This window comes from Ipomoea nil, unplaced genomic scaffold (assembly GCF_001879475.1).
Source record: "Ipomoea nil cultivar Tokyo-kokei standard unplaced genomic scaffold, Asagao_1.1 scaffold3169, whole genome shotgun sequence".
Taxonomy (NCBI): Eukaryota; Viridiplantae; Streptophyta; class Magnoliopsida; order Solanales; family Convolvulaceae; genus Ipomoea; species Ipomoea nil.
In genome coordinates this window covers 1,890,464-1,916,922 of record NW_017619597.1, presented here as the reverse complement: position 1 = coordinate 1,916,922, position 26,459 = coordinate 1,890,464, and the positions used below count along the sequence as shown (strand labels likewise).

At 35.8% G+C, this 26,459-nt stretch overlaps 4 protein-coding genes and 1 long non-coding RNA gene across 5 annotated transcripts; 1 reads left to right on the top strand and 4 right to left on the bottom strand.

Moving 5' to 3' along the window:
* Positions 1-5,466: 5,466 nt before the first annotated feature.
* Positions 5,467-6,255, bottom strand: LOC109167533. Its single transcript, XM_019316553.1, has one exon. The coding sequence runs from the start codon at positions 6,253-6,255 to the stop codon at positions 5,467-5,469; it is 789 nt and encodes a 262-aa protein (XP_019172098.1).
* Positions 6,256-6,449: 194 nt separating this feature from the next.
* On the bottom strand, positions 6,450-8,860 carry LOC109167532. The gene is made up of 3 exons (XM_019316552.1): positions 8,215-8,860; positions 7,219-7,382; positions 6,450-6,584 (listed from the first exon to the last, which is right to left on the bottom strand). Exons 1-3 carry the CDS (start codon positions 8,858-8,860, stop codon positions 6,450-6,452), a joined length of 945 nt encoding a protein of 314 aa, XP_019172097.1.
* A 91-nt stretch (positions 8,861-8,951) lies between these two features.
* Positions 8,952-14,481, top strand: LOC109167643. Its single transcript, XR_002051887.1, has 3 exons — positions 8,952-9,112; positions 13,455-13,500; positions 14,095-14,481. It is a non-coding gene; the product is annotated as an uncharacterized LOC109167643 (long non-coding RNA).
* Positions 14,482-15,365: 884 nt separating this feature from the next.
* Positions 15,366-16,157, bottom strand: LOC109167531. Its single transcript, XM_019316551.1, has one exon. The coding sequence runs from the start codon at positions 16,155-16,157 to the stop codon at positions 15,366-15,368; it is 792 nt and encodes a 263-aa protein (XP_019172096.1).
* A 2,095-nt stretch (positions 16,158-18,252) lies between these two features.
* On the bottom strand, positions 18,253-19,044 carry LOC109167529. Its single transcript, XM_019316550.1, has one exon. It carries the CDS (start codon positions 19,042-19,044, stop codon positions 18,253-18,255), a length of 792 nt encoding a protein of 263 aa, XP_019172095.1.
* Between the last annotated feature and the right edge of the window lie 7,415 nt (positions 19,045-26,459).

The following is a 26,459-nucleotide window of genomic DNA, read 5'->3' as shown; positions in this document are numbered from 1 at the left end:
TGAAATAATTAAAAAAAATATATAATTAATAAAGCCAATCATATTAACTACTTGAAAGATTTGTTGACAAAGAGAGTATTCAAATCACACAACAGATTAAAGTAAGAACTATCTCGCAATGTCCTTGTTTGGCAATTAGCGGTTAGCGGATTATATTAGCGGATTTGACCAGCGAATTATATCAACGATTGGTAAACAAATATTTGAAAAAAATAGCTGTTTAGATTAACATGTAAAATGACCTAAGGGTATACATATATTTAATAATAATAATAATAATAATAATAATAATAATAATAATAATAATAATAATAATAATAATAATAATTGTTTTGAAAAAATAAAAAAATAAAAGATATAATTAAGTCAATCATATTAACTACTTGGGGGATTTATTGACAAAAATAGTATTCTAATCGCACAGCAAATTGAAGTGGGAAACTACCTCGCAATGTCCTTGTTTGGCAATCAGCAGTTAGCTCTTCAATATTAGTATATATTTAATATTTTATGCCCTAATTTTTATTTGCTCTCCCTTATGTCACGTATTTGGTTTCAACCATACCTATACAATTATTTTATTGAAAATTATAATCAATTTTGACTATATTATCTTGCATTTGTAAACTTAGAATTACCTATTTAAATACGCAAATTCAACATTCAATTATCTATGCATGAACAATTCCAATATAATCTTGCATTTATATACTTAAATACTTATTTAAAAAAACATTGGGCATTATGCCAATCGTGCAATGCGCGTAAAAAAAAAAAAAACTAGTATATATATATATATATATATATATATATATATATATATATATATATAAGGCCACCCCAATATAACTACTACTGATTTCATCATCGTCTAAAAGAAATTATAGCTCTCCTTCTTTCTACTCTGTGATAAACAATGGATCTATTCGATGATTTTGAAATACTTCTTGGACTCACTCTTCTCTTTTGTCATCGACTGTTGTATCAGGCAATAACCATCCATGGAAGAAAAATTGTGTATGCAAGTGTAGATCGAAGACCCTGTGATACTTTTGTATCTTATCCCACTCGTGGTTGGGGTCGATATCTACTGATGTTAGGTTTACCCGTGCCCGAATCAATGATTTTTGCAAATATAGAAGATGCAAAACGATATGCTTTGGTCATATTTGAATGTCTGCAACAAATATGTTTCCCTTCACGTAAGTTTTAGCGCATTTTATTAATTAATAATGCCGATAAGATTCATTTATGTTTTTTCATTTTGTTACTAGCTTGCAACGATCTAATGCATATGCCTGATGTGAGTTACTATGCTACGACTTGGTTCACTATTCTAGTTACATCTTACCTACACATGGTAATTAGTTATCAATTTACTTTCATTTTAACACTAATTGCAACACTACTTTCATTCTGACATACTGTATACACTTGTATAATAGAGAATTCCAAATTGTATGCACCGCCATCTAATGCAACACCTAACGACAAAAGCAATATTGTGGCATCATAGCGCATGGACAAAAGTTTATATCGAAGATATGCAATTTACAACAGGAATTAGTGAGTTCAAGACGGAAAATAATTTATACCCTGAAGACATTGTCCTATTTCGACATACAGGATTCTTCATTTTCGAATGTTACTTATTTAGCGTCGACTCTTACAGTCCAAAGAGAGAATTTAATCAATTTGGTGGAAGGAGAAATACTCGACGGTTTGATCCCGGTAACATTACATTTACAGTGCATAAGGTTCATGAAATATTTGACTTTTGAAGAATGAATACGGCGAAATCCACCAATTAACGACGTCAATGAGATGATTTTACATTAATGAACCATTCTCACTGTGTGAAATGCTTTTAATATTTGTTCATTTCATTTTCATTCCCGTAGTCAAAGTTTTTTTTTTCAATTAATATTAATGCATTATTCCCGCCAGATGTGAGCCCGCATATTTTACTAACGCATATAATTTAACAAAAACAAATTTTTAAAACAATTTATCGTGACTGACGTGACTGTCAGTACAATTGACAGTCACGCCAGTCTAACTGACGTAACTATCACATCAAACAGCGACCGGTCACGTCAGTCTCATTCCGGCTACGTCAGTCGGCTAGTGCAGCCATAGCAATGTGCACTTCACGAAATATTTTTTTTCCTATCTCAATAAAATGAATTTATTAGTCGTTTCTCCTTTTTCAATACATGTAATTGATTTTATTATAGCAAATATGTTAAAAATGAAATGTGATCAACACCATAATAAAGCATAAATTTTATTAAGTATATGTGTGTGTGTGTGTGTGTGTATATATATATATATATATATATATATATATATATATTTTACAAATTTATAACATATATCTTGCTCATACAGACAACAACTACAATTAGAACGATCGCTTCTGTTGCTGTGCGCAGAAATCACATAAGATGACGCGGATGTTTGTCTTTTAAGAGCCCTTTTAGCAGCAACAATCTTCACGGACAAAAACACAAAGTCTGTAGGATCAGTCTTTCTGCTTCCAAGTCAAGAAGACCCACTAGCTCTTGTAACCATGAAGTGAAATTATATATATATATATATATATATATATATATATATATATATATATATGTGTGTGGCGATTCTTGACATCTCTGAAAGGAGGCAAAGAACCACAAGGAAAATGATGGTGTGGGAGAGGTGTGAAATCCACCCAAATCCAACCAAAAGGCTCAAATAATATAAACTTTTCAATTAAAACTCGCAACGTATTTTTAGGAATAAAAATATGTCGCGAGAATTAATTGCAAGTTGTTTGCTAATCGCGAGTCTTAATTGCAAGTCAATCAAAAGCTCTAACTCCACATAGTTTGTAGCTGTAAATCAAACAAATCAAAACGAGAAAGTTATTACATTCCAACACAAATAAATTCGGTGTAAAAATTAAATTTATGCAAAAAAAAAAAAAAAAACATTTACGGAGTACTATATATACATATATAAATTTACAACATGTACATATTACCTACTCTTATATAACTTTACAACATATACATATATATCTACTATTCTTACCATTTTTTGTTTTGTTTTGTTTTTTTTTTTTTTTCCAAAGATAGAAATATATGTCACATCTTCCACATATTATGTTTGTGCTTTGCTACTTTAAACAATAGGGATGCTAACATTATACGAGTTTGTGTTTTATGATCATAGTAAGTAATTTTGCTGGGGAGACCACATCATTTATAGCCGTGTACTACATTAGTGGTGCACGAAATTCGAAGCCACATAACCGCATTTGAGAAATGCGGTTGAGCTCATTGGTCCACTAAAACTTACACTATTACGGATGGGGTATATATGTACGCGTGACAGTCCGCGTGCTCACCCCACATGGGCTGTGAGCACACGGATTGTGGGGCAGTCAACCGAGACAAAATGTCTCGACTGACTGCCCCAAAGCCCCATTTGGGGCTGTCTGCACGTTTGACTGCTCCATGTGTAGTCTCTTAGGTTGTCTCGGTCTCCACGCCAAATTGACATGCAATATATGTGTTATCATAAAAGTTGATAGTCCATATGGGTCAGGTATCACATGGGCTGTACAATAGAAAATTATTATTTTTAGATATATTATACAACTTTGGGTATAAATATGTCCATTTGCCTTCGTGAATTTAAACAGAGCATATTATATCTCTTCATCACATATTTTACTTTTATTTCATTCCATTATGGCAACTTCGTTTTTTTGTTCGAAAAACGCATTTCCCAAATGCGTTTTGGCTGCCGGCGCTGACCGGAAATCGGGAAGCATATCCGCATTTGGAAAATGCGGTTGTAGTATAATATACGACAACCGCGTTTTTCAAATGCGTATTTGTGTACACGACAATCGCATTTGGAAAACGCAGTTGTCGTATATTATACTACAACCGCATTTGGGAAATGCGGCTGTTATTGACGTGGCCATCAAGCACAACTGAGTTTGGGAAATGCGGTTTTCAGCTCAACTGCGTTTCCCAAACTCTGTTTTCCCCTTTTTGTTAAAAAAAATTTCATTCCCATTCTTGTCAATCAGTCTAGTCTCATTCCTATTTTAGTCAAAAATCCTCCCCACCACAGCGGACCCCTCCAGGCATGACTAGACACGGTGAGTGAACAACCAGGACCGATTATTATGCAAAACAATACGACTCTTATTGGCAAACCTAGCTGAAAAGCTATAAGCTAGGAGCTAAAAGTTAAAAAGTTATAAGCTCAGAGCTGAAAATTGAAGAGTTGTTAAGCTTGCTGTTATGATTGAAAGTGTTTGGTATAATAAAGAATCTACTTACTGCCTTACCGAGACTGTGAGTAGAGATGACCACGGTTCAGGTAACCGGAACCATGACTGTGCAAACCAGAACCGAACCAGAACCGTCCGTACGGTTTCGGTTAAGGTTTGTAAAATCTTGGAACCGGAACCGGCGGTTCCAGTTCCAAACCGAAAAAAATTAAATATTATAGTGTTATTTTTAATAATTCCGGTTAGAACCGGCGATTCCAACCAGAACCACCGATTCTGAACCGGAACCGAAATCGGAACCTTACTATAAGATTCCGGTTCCGGTTTCACCATCCACGGAACCGGAACCGGAACCGGAACCGTGGTGACCCCTAACTGGGAGGTGAAATAAAATGGGAATGCAACATTATTACTTTATTAGGATGACATTCAATGCTACATATATATGTGTGTTTGTAGCGAATCCCTCGATGCGTCGTAGTATTCTACTCCGATCCCTAGAGGCAAAGAAGCAACCAAGAAAATGGGGGTTCAGAACCCTACCACCGGATTTTTATTCCACGGATGTTAGGATGACATCCAATGCTACTGCATTAGTAATTCTCATAAAACCTGTGAACTTCCTTCAACTTTTTCTGTAGCACACACCAAACAGTTGTAGTAAAGCATGTCTGTCTAGTCGGTTTTGAGATTTTATGATCTCTGTTCGTGGAAAGAGCAGAGAGTGGTGGTGAGTTTTGTTACTGCGTCCAAGTATTGGTGGATGCTTTGCAAAGGCAAGAGGCAGGCATGATGCCTGAAACAAACCTAGTAAAATTAATGCTTTTAAAGCATGAAAATATCAGTTTACTGGATATGGTTACCGAGGAAATGAATCCTGCCATACTGATTTGATCTGATTAATAAAATGGATAAGGTGCTTAAAGCACAGTATGAAGATATGCTTTTTATTTAAGTGCATGAATGGATCATTATCTTGATGCCCTCAATGATAATAATTATGCAAAATGCATAATGTTAAAGGAATCTGTTTAAAGGAACTGGGGAGGGCTTGATAAACATAAGTGAGGACATAGATCATAGATGCAAGTTGGAGTATAAACTTTCACTTTTGTATTGTGTTTGTCTTGAGTAACTACAAAATTGATTATATACAAGTATGGCTATACAATTGCTTAGCAAGAGATGATGTTTAGGAGAGAGCTCCTTAGTTTAATCAAGCACCTAAATATGCTTTCCATTTTATTCTCAATGGCCTCAAGTTGAGCTTCCAAAGTCTCCAGGTTGCAAGTGTTGTCGTGTTGGTATTCACACGCTACTCTTCCATTTTGTACCAATTTTGAAACCAGTGACCACCTAGATGGCTTTGGCTTCAAAACTGGCACAGACAAGAAATGCAGGACAAACTGGAAAATAGAAATGCTCACTGCACTTGCTTCCCTTAGTGATCTGATCACCGCTGAGATGTCATGATGCACATCTAAGGCTGTAGATCCGTCAATCTCTTCATCCATTTTCTTTAGAGCTGAAATTGACTTTTTTGCATCCTTGTTCATCTTCTTTATGAATGAAGTGTACCTGGTGCTGGCTTCAGTACTTGAGTCTCCCTTTCTTCTCCTTAGGGAGGACTGGAGATCTCTCAAATGTTCTTTCAACTGAGAGATGCAGTCTCTTGCTAGACTACAAGTATCCAGAAGCCTCACTGATTTCTCCAATAAGTCATCAACCCATTTCTTGTTTTGATGTTGGGTTATGGCTTGAAGGGTTTGTGGCAAGATAAGAAGATCATCGATGCATGTGTAAAGCTGCTCTAATCCAAACAGACCAGTGCAGATTGTAGCTGCTTCAGGAATGGATGCAACTTGTAATGTCTTGAGCTTGTTCAGCTCTTCTTCCACTTTTTTGATGCTTGGATGTGATATACTGGGAAAACTAGAAGATCTGATGTGGTTGGATTTCGCCATTGTTCTACTTTTTCTCTTTTTAACAGGCAAGAAAACTCAACCTTGTGCTGGCTAAAATAAGGTCTGGGCTTGCTTATATATTGGCAGATGGGAGGGTATGGAGATAGGAATAGCATGTGATGCAATGTGCCATTCCTTGAACTTAGCCAACCTGTTATTTACTTTGCAAACAAACTCTAATCATTTACAATTCTTTATTCCTCCCAGGCTTGGAACAAATGCTGTGGATCTCCCTTCAACTGCATTAATAAAAGGTTAGCTGCTTCTTCCTGCCTCCCAACCAGTGTGCCATTACTCTCAGAAACATGTGGCTTATTCCCTCTGTTTCTCTTCATCAACCCCATGCATCAACTTGAAAACAGAGAAAGTATTTAAAACATTTGAAAACAAAGTTTTAATATAAAACCTCTTAATTTATCTGTACCACTTTCAGAATGCTAATTTCTTTGATTTTCAAAAATGGGTTTTGCATTTTAGTTTCACCAAGAAGATTCTTAATATAGTTTCCTCTTTTTTAATCCTCAAAGTTGCAAAATGATTAGTAGGTGTTAACTATAATCTTATCATTGTTTAGTTGGTGAAGATTATGCTTCCTCCTACCTTCTAGGCACCAGATGGTTTATACCCCATAATCATTTAGGGAAGAAATCCTATATTATGTGCACGTATGGCTGGTCAGGATCTGTAGTTTTGCCAAGCACAAGACTTTGAAGATACTGTGGTTGAAAATATATAAAGATCATCGATTTCCACGAAACGTTTTCTGCTTTAACATTGAGGTATTGGGAAAATCACCACCAGTGTGCAACTGTGTACACTGCAATACTGCATTACAAAATTAACTTTAATAATCTGTTGTGGCCTCCATAGAACACATGATTTTTCAGAGAGACAAGACATGTAATGGAATGGCTCAGATCAGTGTGATAGCTATGTGCATTCCTGCAGCAAGTCTGGTGAGACTGTCACACCTTTGGCTAACACAAAATTGTAATCCTCATCTGCAATTTTTGTGTAGATAAACATTTCTTTACTCGTCTTGGATCCAGGCACCTCGTCATTTTTTGCCACTTCACCACTTGAAAATGTACATGGCTTGTCTCTATAACATTCATGGTTAGAAGACCCTAATACACATACACATCACATAGTAATCCTCATAAAAAATCTAGGAATTTCCTTCAATACTCAGCTTTTGGTAGCACATACAATGACAACTATTGACAATAAACAATTACAGGAAACTTATATCTACCCAGATTTAGATTTGGGGATCCAAGGTCATGAAAATAGCAGGGGGTGGTGACATTCATCCTAGTTAAACCAGCACTGCTCCACTTTTTACCTTTTGATCAGGTTGAGTGGTTAAAGCTTTGCAGAGGCAATGGGAATGATATCTGATATAAATCTAGGAAAATTTATGCTTCTGTTGTATAGGAAAATCTCACAAGAGAATAAAGCTAATCAGAAAATATCATAGCTCCATTGCATGATCACCCAGAACATGAATCAAGCTACACTGATTGGATCTGATTACTAATACACATAAGCTGGTTAACGTACATTATGAAGATATGATTTGTATTAAAAGTTCATGAATGGCTGGGTCATTATCTTGATGCCCTCTTTGATTTGTATTTATGCAAATCTATACTGTTAACAGATCTTTTTGCAGTAACTGGGCCTAACTGGGGAGGGCTTGATACACATAATAGATTAAGAGGGAAGATAGATGCAAGTTGGAGTATAAACTATCACTTCTGTATTGTATTTCTCGAGCAACTACAAAATTGATTATATACAAGTATGGCTTTACAATTGTTTAGCAAGAGATGATGTTCAGGAGAGAGCTCCGTAATTTAATCAAGCACCTAAAGATGCTTTCCATTTGATTCTCAATGGCCTCAAGTTGAGCTTCGAATGTCTCCAGATTGCAAGTGTTGTCATGTTGGTACTCACTTGCTACTCTTCCACTTTGTACCAATTTTGAAACAAGTGACCACCTAGATGGCTTAGGCTTCAAAACTGGCACAGACAAGAAAAGCATGACAAACTGGAAAATAGAAAGGCTCACTGTAGTTGCTTCTCTTAATGCTTTAATCACTGCTGAGATGTCATGATGCACATCTAAGGGTGTTAATCCATCGATCTCATTATCGATTTTCTTTATTGCTGCAATTGACTTTTTTGCATCCTTGTTCATCTTCTTTATGATTGAAGTGTATCTGGTGATGCTGGCTTCAGTAATTGAATCTCCCTTTCTTCTCCTTTGGGAAGATTGGAGATCTCTCGAATGTTCTTTCAACTGAGAGATGCAGTCTCTTGCTAGACCACAAATATCAAGAAGCCTCACTGATTTCTCCAATAAGCCATCAACCCATTTCTGATTTTGATTTTGGGAGAGGGTTTGTGGCAAGTTAAGAAGATCATCCATGCACCTGTAAAGCTCTTCTAATCCAAGAAGACCACTGCTGACTGTAGCTGCTTCTGGCGTGGCTGATACTTGTAATGTTTTGAGCTTGGTCAGCTCTTCTTCCACCTTTTGAATGCTTGGATGTGATCTGCTAGGAAAGCTAATAGATCGGACGTGGTTGGATTTTGCCATTGTTGTATTTTCTGTGTGTAACAGGAAAGTAAACTCAAGCTTGTGTTGGCTAGAATAAGCTCTAGACTTGGTTATATATTGGGATTATTGGCATATTGGAAGGCATGGAGATAAGAACAGCAATGTGCCATTCCTTGAACTTAGCCAACCTGTTATTTACTTTGCCAACAAACTCTAATCATTTACAATTCTTTATTCCTCCCAGGCTTGGAACAAATGCTGTGGATCTCCCTTCAACTGCATTAATAAAAGGTTAGCTGTTTCTTCCTGCCTCCCAACCAGCGTGCCATTACTGTCAATTACATCTCATGTCAATTATCCAAGATGCATACTGCCTGGATTGGATTCCTTTTTTTCTCATTAGTTCAAAAACATGTGGCTAGCTTATTCCGTCTGTTTCGCTGCATGAACCTCATGTATCAACTTGAAAACAGAAAAGATATTAAAAACATTTCAAAACAAAGTTGCATTATAAAAACTCTTAATTATTAATGCATTCATGTGGGTTGTGATTAATTTATCTGTACTACACGCATGCCTTGTTGGCTGTTTCCCCTACTATTTTATTCACCATAGGCTATATAGAAGGAGACATGGCTGCCATTAGCCTGGCTGTAAGAATCAGATCAGAATGTGGTATCAGCATGCAAATATCTTTGATTTTAGGAAATGGTTTCTGCATTTTAGTTTCATAAACAATACATTAATACAGTTTCCCATTTTGTTAATCCTCAAAGTTGCAACACCAACCAAGTTGGTCAGGCTATTGATTTAGTAACCACATGGTTACATGTTTGACTCCTAGCAGGAGTGGCCTATTGGTCATTGGTCTTCTTGGTTTGAGCCGGTCAACTATGGAAAATCTAGGCTGGTTTACCTCTTTGTTGTCTTTTTCCGGCTAGAGTCACAAGGCAAGGTTTACCCTAGGTGTTAACTATAAAATACTATCATTGTTGAGCTGGTGAAGATTGTGCTTCCTCCTACCTGCCAGGCACCAGAAGGTTTATACCCCATCATAACAGAAGAGGAACATAATTATCATGACAATTTTGTTTCAATCTGTAGATATATTGGTTCTCTGCCAACCCAAAATTTTGCACGAGGGAAGAGAAGAAATCCTTTCTTATGTGCACGTATGGCTGGTCAGAATCGGTGGTTTTGCCAGCACAAGACTTCGGAGATGCTGTGGCTAAAGAAATATAAGAAGATCGTCATTTCCCACGAACACGTTTTCTGCTTTAACATATAGGTATTGGGAAACCCACACACACGTGTACATGACTTAATTATATCTGCATTACAAAATTGAGTTTAATAATCTGTTGTGACCACCATAGAAGAAACAATTTTGATGGGAGACGAGACAGGTAATGGAAGGCTCAGATCAATGTGGAAATCTAGGAATTTCCTTCAATACTCAGCTTTTGGGTAGCACATACAAGGACAAGCAACAATTACAGGAAAATTCTATTTACTCAGGTTTAGATTTGGGGATCTAAGGTCATGAAAAGAGCAGAGGGTGGTCGCCATTCATCCTAGTTAAACCAGCATTGCTCCAGGCTTATTATTTTACCTTTTGATCAGGTGGAGTGGTTAAAGCTATGCAGAGGCAATGGGAATTATATCTGATATAAATCTAGGAAAATTTATGCTTCTGATGCCTAGGAAAATCTCACAAGAGAATAAAGCTAATCAGAAAATGTCATAGCTCCATTGCATGATCACCCAGAACATGATACACTGATTGGATCTGATTACTAACACACATAAGCTAATCAGGAGATTCCAAGATGCATACTGCGTGGCTTGGATTCCTTTTTTTCGTATTAGTTCTGAAACATGTGGCTAGCTTATTCCTCTGTTTCGCTGCATGAACCTCATGGATCAACTTGAAAACAGAGATCATAGTAAAGACGTTACGAAACGAAGTTGTAATACAAAACCTCTTAATCATTTATGCATTCAAGTGAGTTGTGATTATTTTTCTGTACTACATGCATGCCTTGTTTCTTGGCTTTTTTTTTTTTTTTTTTTTTTTTTTTTTACTTTTACTTTATTCTCTATAGGTTATATAGAAGCAGACATGGCTGTCATTAGCCTAGTTGTAAGAAACAGGTCTGTATGTGGTTGCAGTATCCTCTCTCTCTATTTTTTTTTTTTTTTTTCATTTTAGTTTGACCAACAAGACTCATAATACAGTTTCCTGTTTTTCAATCCCCAAAGTTGCAAAACAAATAATAGGTGTTAACTATAAGTCTAAAATACTATCATTGTTGAGTTGGTGAAGATTATGATTTCTCCTACCGTCCAGGCACCAGAAGATTTTTACGCCATAGCAACTTTGCTCCATTCATAACAGAAGTGGAACATAATCATGATGATGATTTTGTTTCGGTAGATCGGTAGATATTTTTATTCTCCACCAACCCTTAACTTTGCACGATTGAAGGGATGAAATCCTATATTATGTGCACGAATGGCTGGTCAGAATCGGTGGTTTTTCCAAGTGCAAGACGCCAGAGATGATGTGATTAAAGAAATATATGAAGATCATCATTTTCCAGGACATGTTTGAGGTATTGGGAAAACCACACACATGTACACAACTTATATCTGCATTGCAAAATTGACTTTAATAATCTCTTGTGACTTCCTTGGAACAAACAATCTTGATGGGAGACGAGACAGGTAATAGGATGGTTCAGATCAATGTGATAGCCATGTGCTTTCCTGCTGAAAGTCTGGTTAGACTGTCACACCTTTTGTTAACAAAAACTCTTCTTGCCATATGCAATTTGTGTTAATAATCATTTCTTTAGTTGCCTTGGAATTTGGATCCAGGCATCTCACCATTTATGCCCCTTCGACTCTTGAAAACATATGTGGCTTAGCTGGTTTATACATTACCTTAATATACATACGCAGTAATTCTCATAAAAACCTAGGAATTTCCTTCAATACACAGTTTTGTGTTGCACATACAAGGTAATGAAACAGTTGTAAGAAATTGTATCTGCTTAGATTGGGATTTGGGGATCCATGGTCAAGAAAAGAGTTGAGGGTAGTGACAAGTCTTGTCACTTTCATCCTTGTTAATCAGCACTATTCCGGCTTGTAATTTAACATGTACACAAGGAGTAACTCTTTGCAGAGCCAAGAGGAATGATATCTGAATTAAATCTAGGAAAATTTATGCTTCTGAAGTTTGGAAAAATATCACTAGAGAATAAAGCTAATCAGAAAGTATGATAGATCCTTTGCATGATCACCCAAAACATGAATCATGATATATTGAATTACTGGTATATGGTTACTAATGCAGATTAGCTGGTTAAAACATGTTATGAAGATTTATATAAAAGTGCATGAATGGCTCATTATGTTGATGTGTTGCAAATGATATTGTTATTTGTTAACAGATCTTTTGCAGTTACTGGGGAGGGCTTGATACACATAAGAGATTAAGAGGGAAGAAGATGCAAGTTGGAGTATAAACTATCACTTCTGTATTGTATTTCTCGAGTAACTACAAAATTGATTATATACAAGTATGGCTTTACAATTGCTTAGCAAGAGATGATGTTCAGGAGAGAGCTCCTTAATTTAATCAAGCACCTAAAAATGCTTTCCATTTGATTCTCAATGGCCTCAAGTTGAGCTTCCAATGTCTCCAGATTGCAAGTGTTGTCATGTTGATACTCGCTTGCTACTCTTCCACTTTGTACCAATTTTGAAACAAGTGACCACCTAGATGGCTTAGGCTTCAAAACTGGCACAGACAAGAAAATCAAGACAAACTGGAAAATAGAAGTGTTCACTGCGCTTGCTTCTCTTAGTGCTCTGATCACTGGTGAGATGTCATGATGCACATCTAAGGGTGTTGATCCACCGATCTCATCATCCATTTTCTTTATAGCTGCAATTGCCTTTTTTGCATCCTTGTTCATCTTCTTTATGAATGAAGTGTATCTGGTGGTGCTGGCTTCAGTACTTGAATCTCCCTTTCTTCTCCTTAGGGAAGATTGGAGATCTCTCAAATGTTCCTTCAACTGAGAGATGCAGTCTCTTGCTAGACCGCAAATATCAAGAAGCCTCACTGATTTCTCCAATAAGCCATCAACCCATTTCTGATTTTGATTTTGGGAGAAGGCTTGAAGGGCTTGTGGCAAGTTAAGAAGATCATCCATGCACTTGTAAAGCTGCTCTAGTCCAAGAAGACCACTGCTGATTGTAGCTGCTTCGGGAGTGGTTGATACTTGTAATGTTTTGAGCTTGGTCAGCTCTTCTTCCACCATTTGAATGCTTGAATGTGATCTGCTAGGAAAGCTAATAGATCGGATGTGGTTGGATTTTGCCATTGTTGTATTTTCTGTGTGTAACAGGAAAGTAAACTCAAACTTTGTTTGTGGTTTGCTAGAATAAGCTCTAGACTTGGTTATATATTGGTAGATGGGAAGGTATGGACATAGAATTAGCACTAGGATGTAGTATTGTTATCTGCATGTGGTGCAATGTGCCATTCCTTGAACTTAGCCAACCTGTTACTTATTTTGCCAACAAACTCTAATGATTTACAATTCTTTATTTCTTACAGGCTTGGAACAAATGATGTGGATCTCCCTTCAAATGCATTAATAAAGGTTAGCTGCTTCTTCTTGCCTCCCAACTAGTGTGCCATTACTGTCAACTACATCTCTTGTCAATTATCCAAGATGCATAGTGCGTGGATTTGATTCCTTTTTATTTCTCATTAGTTTAGAAACATGTGGCTTGCTTATTCCGTCTGTTTCGCTGCATGAGCCTCATGCATTAACTTGAAAATAGAAAGCGTATTAAAAACATTTCAAAACAAAGTTGTAATATAAAACCCCTCAATAATTAATGCATTCATGTGGGTTGTGTGCTTATTTTATCTGTATTACATGCATGCCTTGTTTCTTGGCTGTTTTTGTTTTTTCCTTCTACTTTATTCTCTATAGGCTATATATAGAAGCAGACATGGCTGTCATTAGCCTAGTTGTAAGAACCAGATCAGTTTGCGGTTTTAGTATCCTTTAGAAAAAAAAAAAAAAAAAAAAAAAAGGAAATATGTTCTTCATTTTAGTTTGACCAACAAGACTCATAATACAGTTTCCTATTTTTCAATTCACAAAGTTTCAAAATGAATAATAGGTGTTAACTATAATACTATCATTGTTGAGTTGGTGAAGATTATGCTTTCTCCTACCTGCCAGGCACCAGAAGATTTTTACCCCATAGCAACTTTGCTCCATTCATAACAGAAGGGGAATATAATCATGATGACAATTTTGTTTTTGTAGATCAGTAGATATTTTTATTCTCCACCAACCCATAACTTTGCACGATTGAACGGATGAAATCCTATATTATGTGCACGTATGGCTGGTCAGAATCGGTGGTTTTGCCAAGTGCAAGACGTCAGATATGATGTGATTAAAGAAATATATGAAGATCATCATTTTCCAGGACATGTTTGAGGTATTGGGAAAACCACACACACATGTACACAACTTATATCTGCATTGCAAAATTGACTTTAATAATCTCTCGTGACTTCCTTGGAACAAACAATCTTGATGGGAGACAAGACACGTAATAGGATGGTTCAGATCAATTTGATAGCCATGTGCTTTCCTGCTGAAGTCTGGTTAGATGGTCACACCTTTGGTTAACAAAAACTGTAATTGCCATCTGCAATTTGTGTTGTTAATCATTTCTTTAGTTGTCTTGGAATTTGGACTAGGCATCTCACCATTTCTGGCCCTTTGATTCTTGAAAACATATGTGACTTAGCTTGTTTAATTTATACATTACCTTAATACAACCTACACAAAGTAATTGTAATAATAACCTAGGAATTTCCTTCAATACTCAGCTTTTGTGTTTTACATACAAGGTTTTGAAACAGTTGTAAGATATTATATCTACTTAGATTGAGATTTGGGGATCCAAGGACAAGAAAAGAGCCGAGGGTAGTGACAGGTCTTGTCACTTTCATCCTAGTTAACCTGCACTGTTCTGGGTTGTAATTTTTCCTTTTGTTCACAAGGAGTGGTTAACACAGGCAAGAGGAATGATATCTAAATTAAATCTAGGAAAATTTATGCTTCTGATGTTTGGAAAAATCTCACAACAGAATAAAGCTAATCAGAAAATATGATAGATCCTTTGCATGACCACCCAAAACATGAATCATGCATGCTATGCTGAAATACTGATATCTTATTACTAATACAGATTAGCTGGTTAAAGCTTGGTATGATGATAAGATTTGTATTAAAGTGCATGGATGGCTCAGTATCTTGATGTGTTGCAAATGATACTGTTTTAACTGATCTTTCGCAGTTACTGGGAGGGCTTGATTTCAAGTAAGAGATTAAGAGAGAAGATAGATGCAAGTTGGAGTATAAACTATCACTTCTGTATTGTATTTGTCTCAAGTAACTACAAAATTGATTATATACAAGTATTGCTATACAATTGCTTAGCAAGAGATGATGTTAAGGAGAGAGCTCCTTAATTTAATGATGCACCTAAATATGCTTTCCATTTGATTCTCAATGGCCTCAAGTTGAGCTTCCAATGTCTCCAGATTGCAAGTGTTGTCATGCTGGTATTCGCATGCTACTCTTCCACTTTGTACCAATTTTGAAACCAGTGACCACCTAGATGGCTTAGGCTTCAAAACTGGCACAGACAAGAAAAGCAGGACAGACTGGAAAATAGAAGTGCTCACTGCACTTGCTTCTCTTAGTGCTCTGATCACTGCTGAGATGTCATGATGCACATCTAAGGGTGTTGATCCATCGATCTCATCATCGATTTTCTTTATTGCTGCAATTGACTTTTTTGCATCCTTGTTCATCTTCTTTATGAATGAAGTGTATCTGGTGATGGTGGCTTCAGTACTTGAATCTCCCTTTCTTCTCCTTAGGTTGTATTGGAGATCTCTCAAATGTTCTTTCAACTGAGAGATGCAGTCTCTTGCTAGACCGCAAATATCAAGAAGCCTCACTGATTTCTCCAATAAGCCATCAACCCATTTCTGATTTTGATTTTGGGAGAAGGCTTGAAGGGCTTGTGGCAAGTTAAGAAGATCATCCATGCACTTGTAAAGCTGTTCTAGTCCAAGAAGACCACTGCTGATTGTAGCTGCTTCGGGAGTGGTTGATACTTGTAATGTTTTGAGCTTGGTCAGCTCTTCTTCCACCTTTTGAATGCTTGAATGTGATCTGCTAGGAAAGCTAATAGATCGGATGTGGTTGGATTTTGCCATTGTTGTATTTTCTCGAAAGTAAACTCAACCTTTGTGTTGGCTAGAATAAGCTCTAGACTTGGTTATATATTGGTAGATGGGAAGGTATGGACATAGAATTAGCACTAGGATGTAGTATTGTTATCTGCATGTGGTGCAATGTGCCATTCCTTGAACTTAGCCAACCTGTTACTTATTTTGCCAACAAACTCTAATGATTTACAATTCTTTATTTCTTACAGGCTTGGAACAAATGATGTGGATCTCCCTTCAAATGCATTAATAAAGGTTAGCTGCTTCTTCTTGCCTCCCAACTAGTGTGCCATTTCTGTCAACTACATCTCTTGTCAATTATCCAAGATGCATAGTGCGTGGATTTGATTCCTTTTTATTTCTCATTAGTTTAGAAACATGTGGCTTGCTTATTCCGTCTGTTTCGCTGCATGAACCGCATGCACTAACTTGAAAACAGAAGCGTATTAAAAACATTTCATAACAAAGTTGTAATATAAAACCCCTCAATCATTAATGCATTCATGTGGGTTGTGATTATTTTATCTGTATTACATGCATGCCTTGTTTCTTGGCTGTTTTTGTTTTTTCCTTCTACTTTATTCTCTATAGGCTATATAGAAGCAAACATGGCTGTCATTAGCCTAGTTGTAAGAACCAGATCAGTTTGCGGTTTAAAAAAAAAAAAAAGAAATATGTTCTCAATTTTAGTTTGACCAACAATACTCATAATACAGTTTCCTATTTTTCAATTCTCCAAGTTTTAAAATGAATAATAGGTGTTAACTATAATACTATCATTGTTTAGTTCGTGAAGATTATGCTTTCTCCTACCTGCCAGGCACCAGAAGATTTTTACCCCATAGCAACTTTGCTCCATTCATAACAGAAAGGGAACATAATCATGATGACAATTTTGTTTCGGTAGATCAGTAGATTTTTTTATTCTCCACCATCCCATAACTTTGCACGACTGAACGGATGAAATCCTATATTATATGCACGTTTGGCTGGTCAGAATCGGTGGTTTTGCCAAATGCAAGACGTCAGAGATGATGTGATTAAAGAAATATATGAAGATCACCATTTTCCAGGACATGTTTGAGGTATTGGGAAAACCACACACACATGTACACAACTTATATCTGCATTGCAAAATTGACTTTAATAATCTCTTGTGACTTCCTTGGAACAAACAATGTTGATGGGAGACAAGACACGTAATAGGATGCTTCAGATCAATGTGATAGTCATGTGCTTTCCTGCTGAAGTCTGGTTAGATGGTCACACCTTTGGTTAGCAAAAACTGTAATTGCCATCTGCAATTTGTGTTGATAATCATTTCTTTAGTTGTCTTGGAATTTGGACCAGGCATCTCACCATTTCTGCCCCTTTGATTCTTGAAAACATATGTGACTTAGCTTGTTTATACATTACCTTAATACACATGCACAAAGTAATTGTAATAAAAACCTAGGAGTTTCCTTCAATACTCAGCTTTTGTGTTGCATATACAATGTTATGAAACAGTTGTAAGATATTATATCTACTTTGATTGAGATTTGGGGATCGAAGGACAAGAAAAGAGCCAAGGGTAGTGACAGGTCTTGTCACTTTCATCCTAGTTAACCTGCACTGTTCTGGGTTGTAATTTTTCCTTTTGTTCACAAGGAGTGGTTAACACAGGCAAGAGGAATGATATCTAAATTAAATCTAGGAAAATTTATGCTTCTGATGTTTGGAAAAATCTCACAACAGAATAAAGCTAATCAGAAAATATGATAGATCCTTTGCATGACCACCCAAAACATGAATCATGCATGCTATGCTGAAATACTGATATCTTATTACTAATACAGATTAGCTGGTTAAAGCTTGGTATGATGATAAGATTTGTATTAAAGTGCATGGATGGCTCAGTATCTTGATGTGTTGCAAATGATACTGTTTTAACTGATCTTTCGCAGTTACTGGGAGGGCTTGATTTCAAGTAAGAGATTAAGAGAGAAGATAGATGCAAGTTGGAGTATAAACTATCACTTCTGTATTGTATTTGTCTCAAGTAACTACAAAATTGATAATACAAGTATTGCTATACAATTGCTTAGCAAGAGATGATGTTAAGGAGAGAGCTCCTTAATTTAATGATGCACCTAAATATGCTTTCCATTTGATTCTCAATGGCCTCAAGTTGAGCTTCCAATGTCTCCAGATTGCAAGTGTTGTCATGCTGGTATTCGCATGCTACTCTTCCACTTTGTACCAATTTTGAAACCAGTGACCACCTAGATGGCTTAGGCTTCAAAACTGGCACAGACAAGAAAAGCAGGACAGACTGGAAAATAGAAGTGCTCACTGCACTTGCTTCTCTTAGTGCTCTGATCACTGCTGAGATGTCATGATGCACATCTAAGGGTGTTGATCCATCGATCTCATCATCGATTTTCTTTATTGCTGCAATTGACTTTTTTGCATCCTTGTTCATCTTCTTTATGAATGAAGTGTATCTGGTGATGGTGGCTTCAGTACTTGAATCTCCCTTTCTTCTCCTTAGGGAGGATTGGAGATCTCTCAAATGTTCCTTCAACTGAGAGATGCAGTCTCTTGCTAGACCACAAATATCAAGAAGCCTCACTGATTTCTCCAATATGCCATCAACCCATTTCTGATTTTGATTTTGGGAGAGGGCTTGAAGGGTTTGTGGCAAGTTAAGAAGATCATCCATGCACCTGTAAAGCTCTTCTAATCCAAGAAGACCAGTGCTGATTGTAGCTGCTTCTGGCGTGGCTGATACTTGTAATGTTTTGAGCTTGGTCAGCTCTTCTTCCACCTTTTGAATGCTCGGATGTGATCTGCTGGGAATGCTAATAGATCGGACATGGTTGGATTTTGCCATTGTTGTATTTTCTGCAGGAAAGTAAACTCAAGTCTGTGTTGGCTAGAATAAGCTCTAGACTTGGTTATATATTGGCAGATTGGAAGGCATGGAGATAAGAACTGCAATGTGCCTTTTCTTGAACTTAGCCAACCTGTTATTTACTTTGCCAACAAACTCGAATCATTTACAATTCTTTATTCCTCCCAGGCTTGGAACAAATGCTGTGGATCTCCCTTCAATTGCATTAACAAAAGGTTAGCTGTTTCTTCTTGCTTCCCAACAATGTGCCATTACTCTCAATAATTACATCTTTTGTCAATTTTCCAAGATGCATCCTGCCTGGATTGGATTCCTTTTTTTCTCATTAGTTTGGCTAGCTTATTCCCTCTGTTTCGCTTCATCAACTTGAAAACAGATAGCATATTAAGAACATTTCTAAACAAATTTGTAATATAAAACCTCTCAATCATTAATGCATTCATGTGGGTTGTGATTAATTTATCTGTTCTACACCATGGACTATATAGAAGGAGACATGCATGGCTGTAATTAGCCTAGTTGTAAGAATCAGATCAGCAAACAAATTTCTTTGACTTTAGGAAATAAGTTCTGCGTTTTAGTTTCATAAACAACACAATAATACAGTTTCCCCCATTTTTTTAATCCTCAAAGTTGCAACACCAACTAAGTTGATCATGCTATTGACTTAGTAGCCACAAGTCCACAAGGTTACAAATTCGATTCTTAGCAGGAGTGGATGGCCTATTGGCTTCTTAGTTTGAACCGATCAGCAATGAAAAATCAAGATCGGTTTACCTCCTTGTGATTCTTTGCAGGCTAGGATTACAAGGCAGGATTTACTCAATATACACACTTTTAAATAGTGACTGTAGGTTTTCACCATCATTCAAAAAAAAATTACAAAATGATTAGTAGGTGTTGGCCCGATTTGGTAAAATAATTAGTCTATCAACCAATTTTGGCTTGTATGACCACTATTAGCAGTTTGACTTGATTAAACAACCAATATGAGTGTTTGATTAATTAACTTTTTGTAATAGCTTATTGCTCCAAAACACTAACATTCAAAAAGCTGTTCAAAGCAATTTTTTCGATAAACTTTTTGAGAAAGTCATTTTGTATGCAATCAACTATCAACTAACAGCTAATTTACCAAACATATTTCTACAATTAACTAATGTTATCAACTAGTCAAACCTACTAACACAATCAACTTACAGCTATTTACCAAACAGCTTGTTACCCAGAAAGTTTATACCCATCATAACAGAAGAGGAAAATAATCATCATGACAAATTTGTTTCATTCTGTAGATTTATTGATTCTGTGCCAACCCAAAATTGCACGAGTGAAGAGAAGAAATCCTACGCTATGTGCAGGCATGGTTGGCCAGAATCGGTGGTTTTGCCAGCACAAGACTTCGTAGATGCTGTGGTTAAAGAAATATAGGAAGATCATCATTTCCCACGAACACGTTTTCTGGTGTAACCACACACACGTGTACACGCCTTAATTATATCTGCATTGGAATATTTAATGAGTTTTATAATCTGTTGTGACCACTTCCACCATAGAAGAAACAATTTTGATGGGAGACGAGACATACAGGTAATGGAACATGGAAGGCTCAGATTAATGTGGTAGCCATGTGCTTTCCTGCACCAAGCCCGGTGAGACTGTCACACCTTTGGTTAAGCAAGACTCTGTTATAATTTAACATTGGGTCAAGATGATGTCATGGTAGATAATTGGCTGAATACAAAGTAATTAAACAAATTTATTTAAGTGGACTATAATACACATGGATCAAATCACACTAAAAGATTAAATACAATCAATTAACTAGTCTAACTCATCCTTTAAAAAAAAAAAACTAGTCTAACTCATAATGTGTGTGTGCACGCGCGTGAGAAATACTATGCTATTATCAAAATTGGTAATGGTAATTTCTTCAGATATAACTCAAAAATTAATTACTTAATGGGCCTAGTCCACTTGCACCACATAATTAAGGCCCGTATAGGAAAGTCTACTTGGTGCAAGTATTAGCACAATTCTCATCAAAGAACAAAACACATGAACAAAACAAGTGAGTAATATCTTTTATGATCACATGCATTTTGATTTGATTCTCCAACTTAAATCCTTTATGAACAAACCTAATGTTTATTCTTGGCACCTTAAGGGATGTTTCTCAAAATAATATATATATATATATATATATGCGCAACTTAAGAGAGAAAACCATCCAAATTGTACAAAAGAGTACACTATATGATCTCTAAGATTCTTAAAAACATGCCTTAAGTAGATAAAAAAACTCTATTATAATATAGTATTTGAGAATTATATCTCAATTAAAATTTGAATTTGTGATCTCCAATTTAAGAGAATCGTTATTGAACTACAATTTACTTAAACATTTATTTTTTTTAAAAAAAAGTTAGTATTGGAATTTGGATTCACCATCTCGACATTTCTGCAACTTGGCCACTTGAAAATGTACGTGCAGTGGCTTGTCTAGTTGTCTGTAGACTGTTGACCATAAAAGGTAGAGGAACATCATGGGAGAGCATTATGTAATTGTGTTGCAATTTCATATGCAATCATGGTAAGAATATTTAAACGTAAATTAACCTCCAGCCATAGTTATTTTTCAGTAGATTGTCTTGTATTGCTGTGAATTGCCTTGGTTGTTGCTGTAGTTGTTCAGTAGAGTGTTTCCCACTTTCTCACAAATTCAAAAGATGGAGTATAGAATGTCAAAAAAAAATCAAAATGATAGTAATCGTGCAGTGGGCCAGGGGACCTGTCCTTTTATAGTTTATATGCCATCAATATAGACTTTGTAACGGTTTCCGTTACAACACTTAGTTGGCTCCTACTTAATGACCATAAACTTGCACCATTCATTACGTTTTCAAATGGAAAACGTTACATTCTCCCACTTGGTGCAAGTATACTCAAAGAAACAATGAACACGAACTATAGAGATACGTCCTCTTAATACGAGTAGTATCTACTATAATCGCATTAATGTATCTTGTCTCTAAGATCTTTATGTGGTAGCCAAAAACTTAATGATAAACCTTATTAGCATCTTTAATAATCTTAGTTTTAGGTTCTTCTATTAGGAGGTTTTCCAGTTTGCTCAACAGGATAAATATGTTTTAGAAGTGTGATTATAACACTTAAGTGCAAGTATTTTCCTATTGGGGGAGTAATTAGATCAATGGCCCATTTTTTAATGACTTGAGTCAAATGACTTTAATCAAATGATGAGCTCATCCTTAATGAGACTAGGCTTGGAAGACCTTAAAATGGTGAAGTCATTCTAGGGTGAAAGGCTTGAGACGGATGACCTTAGCTGCGCTCATCAAGGTTATCTTGGTGTCCTGATATGGCTTGGAGTGAATAAGTTCATCTTAGCGATGTCACCTTGCTAGTTTGGGTGACCTTGGCCAATTGACCTTAACGAGGTCATCTCGATTTTTTGAGATCCATGTAAAAATACGGTGTCAATAATGAACCCTAAGAAAAGTGTAATGGTAAAGTGGAGATTTTAGACCAATGAGCTTGAGAAGCTGAATGATCCCAACCCATAACTGAAGTCAATTTGGCCACAAAGCCTAGTCGAGGGAGGGAGCTTAGCCATTGAGCTCATCATGTGTGCTCACGAGTCAACAACAATTTTGTTTGGGAATACGGGGTCAATGTTGGCGTACGCCAGGTCGATCGAGTTCAATATTTGCTCGATTCAATTGTGACTTAATATGAAGGGATGTTAAATGATTAATGTCCACTTACTTATCACTCATTAGCCCGTTTCTCTTGGCTATTGCCTAAAAGTTATTAGAAACTTTGTACGAATATTATTTGCGTTGCCTAGTAAGGGATAACATACATGTTCTGATCTATTCTTACAACACAGTCATTAATTTGTTATTATAGAAAGAAACAAACCAACAAAAAATAATGAAAACGAACCTCTTTTTAATTATTTTCATCACCTATATATGTTCAAATATTGTGATAGAAATCAACTGTCCCTAAAGGCTAAAGAAGACCAACTTGGTTCCAACTTCCAAAATAGCGAATATCCAATTCAAAACCCTGTTTAGTGGCCCTAATTGGGGGAGATGTCTCAATCTATCATTTCCGACCAGACTGGAGTAACATGGGTTGTAATTTTCAATGTTTCTTTTGTTTGAATTGGAATTGTTTTGAGCTGAGATTACTTTAATTGTATAATAATATAATTAAGGTCATTTCGTCAAAATAATGTTGATTTTAGGTCTAAGTTAGGCAAATTCAAGTCGTAAAATTGGTTCACTTGTTCAGTCGCAGTTGAGAATTGAATTTATATAGTATAGAAGTGATAATTCAAAGCGTATTTAATCGAACATACTATCTAGATGCAAATTATATTGTGGAATTTACCATAGACACTATAGACTCTGGTCCAGATTAACAAAATACAAATTTTAGGATAGAAATATAAATGATGTTTATGTGACTACACTAGGCACAATCTTATTATTAGTTGCTTGAAGAAAGATGAGTAGGACAATTAAAGAATGGAAGGTTAGTTCATAATTAATGGTTAGTTTTAAGCAAAGATTAAAGTATGAAACCTTGACCTTAACTATCTTTAAAATACCTTAATTTAAAAAAAAAAAAAACTATCTTTAAAATATATACATTCAAAATCTTTCTGTCTTCCACTCCCAAAATGTTGAATCTCCAACCCCAACCCAACAGAACATTTGGAAGGATGTCAATCACGGTGACTCAATTGTTCACCAAGTGCCGGTGCACATACAAAGGATATGTCCACTTTAAGCATAATCCTCACATTGTCAAAGTTCGAATTTTGATTTCTTCTTTTAAATATTACCTACCAAACGATTGAGCTAAGCCTATGCAGGCAAATCTTTCTTTGTCTCTATTGGCAAGTGGAGGATAGAGATTGTCTTGAGGTTAATTTTTCTTCTTTTCTTTTTTCTTGTAAAATTGACTTTGATTTGTACGCTTGCGGAAAAAAATACCAACCAGTTAGCAGTAACATGTAGTTTGCTTGCCTTTTATTGTGTTATCCATAAGATTTCCACTCTTGATCATATTTTTTTATCAATCATGCTTGACCTATTTTGTCTTCTGATCTATATATAGTTAGATTACAGTGTGAAATGATTTATAAGGCTATGTGATACCGAATTTATTGGTCATGAAGTCACATTATAATTTTCATCCCTTTATTAATAAAATATTTGGGATAAAATTTACAATTTTAGTATAACTCAAAGGACAAAAAGTGAGCACAAAGGGGCAAAAAGTGCAAGGTCAATTATAACTTAGGAACAAAAATTGAGTATGATTAACACTCGTAGATAAATTCTACACTCACACTATAATTTAGGAGCGAAAAGTAAACGTTTCTCTAATATAAATAAATAATAAATGTACAGTCTAACTATTATCTTAAGATTTAATTAAAATGAAATATATTCTATTATTCTTTAATGGGGAGGTATTAAGAAATAAGGATAGGGGGTGGGGAGGGGGGGGGGGGGTTCTGGCCTTCCTCTGCCCCAAACTCTTCTTCCCAGAAGCTCTTAAGTGTGTTTCCATGGTAGTCTGGTAGCTTGGACAAATTAAAGTAAACCATGGCTCCTAACCCCTTCTTATTATGTTGTATTATTTTCTTTTATCATCTTAATTACATCATTATTGTTTATACCTCGGGTCTAAAATCCAACAAAAGTATTGTAGCAGTAATACTCAACTTGCAATTATACAAATTCAATTAGGCAAGTATACTTATAATTTTTATTTTTATTTTTTTAGTTTGAAAAGTGAGTAACGGGTATTGTATCTCATAGGATACTAATACTAACTACGATTTTATTATCAAGTCGTAGATATATATTGAGGGATCGGTGTAATAACAAAAATAATAAAATAAATAACTAATTAACGACCAAGAAGAGCAAAGAGAATCTAAAACACAATTAAGAAAATGAACTAATGAATAAAGGGTACTTGAACCTTTGATTCCCGTCCCCTACGACATCACCGACCACACTAAATAATACTCCGTAAATGTCTAAAACAATTGCTCATGTTTGTAACTACAAGACCTAATTAATCCTAATATCTTTTTCAAGAGTATAATAACTAATTGTTGTACAAAATACACGAAAAACAACAATAGTCATACAAAAAAAAAAAGATTATTATTTTCTGAGAAAAAACTGAAAATTTCTGGGAAGAAAGTAACCATGAGGACAAAGGGATTTTAAGGGTAGGTTGTAAGTACGAGTCGAGTTGCACTCTCTCCTTAAAACCTTATTTGCCGTCCCCCAAGGGTGCGTTACGGCCTAGGTTCCCCAAGATAGAGCTTTGGGATGAACACTAGTAGAAAACGGTCCCTCAGGATAAAACGTACTATTTGCACCCCCTGCGCGCAAAAGAGAACTTCTATGCTATAGAATTTAATAAGTTCTAGAAATACTCTTGTATAAATAGTGGTGCAAACCCACTTCCCAAATGAATGTGGGACAAATGCTACTTTAAAGCTTTTTCCCTTCATTTTTCCAACTCAAATGGGTCTACTTTGAGAATCAATTTCTCATTCACTCATTATCCGTTTTGAGCGTACAATATAATATATCAATCTCTCCGCCTTAATATGAAGAACCCGAATCCACTTCGCCCGACCCAAATCGGAACTGGACCTCACTAATAATTGCACCACAACATAGACATTTATTATGTCATTTTATGCCATTTTAAGCTATTTTTCCAACACTAATCCCTAGGTTGATTAATCAAAATCTTTTCCATATTAAAACATCCAAATATTACATTAAAGATTTGTGAGTTCTACTAAATTATTTGATTCGAACATAGAGGATTAATGTCATCTTATTGCTAGGGTTGCAATTCACTCTTTTCATGGTTGAAAAAAAAAATACTCCGTATATATGTGTGTGTGTATATATATATATATATATATATATATATATATATATATATATATATATTTTGTTGGTACCGTTGGTAGAAAACCAAATAATAATCAAATAAAAATAAGATTATTATTTTCTGGAAAGAAGGGAAGGAAAAAAAATTGGCTAGTGTTTGGTGTTGGGTTTTTGCAAGAGTCAAGTGAGCACTCTTTCCTTAAAACCTTATTTGCCACCTCCCAAAGATGCTAGGAGCGTTGTGGCCTAGGCTTCTCAGGATAAAACTTGCTATGATTCAATGTTTGAGCATTCAAACAAGGAATCTGGCGAGCAAGACAAGGTTTTGAACACAGTAGGCTTAGAAAGAGAAGGAGTAGAGGCAGAAATTTTGAGGCTTGAAAAACTCTAAGTTTCGTGTAGAGTGCTTGTGCTCTTGTGTATAAA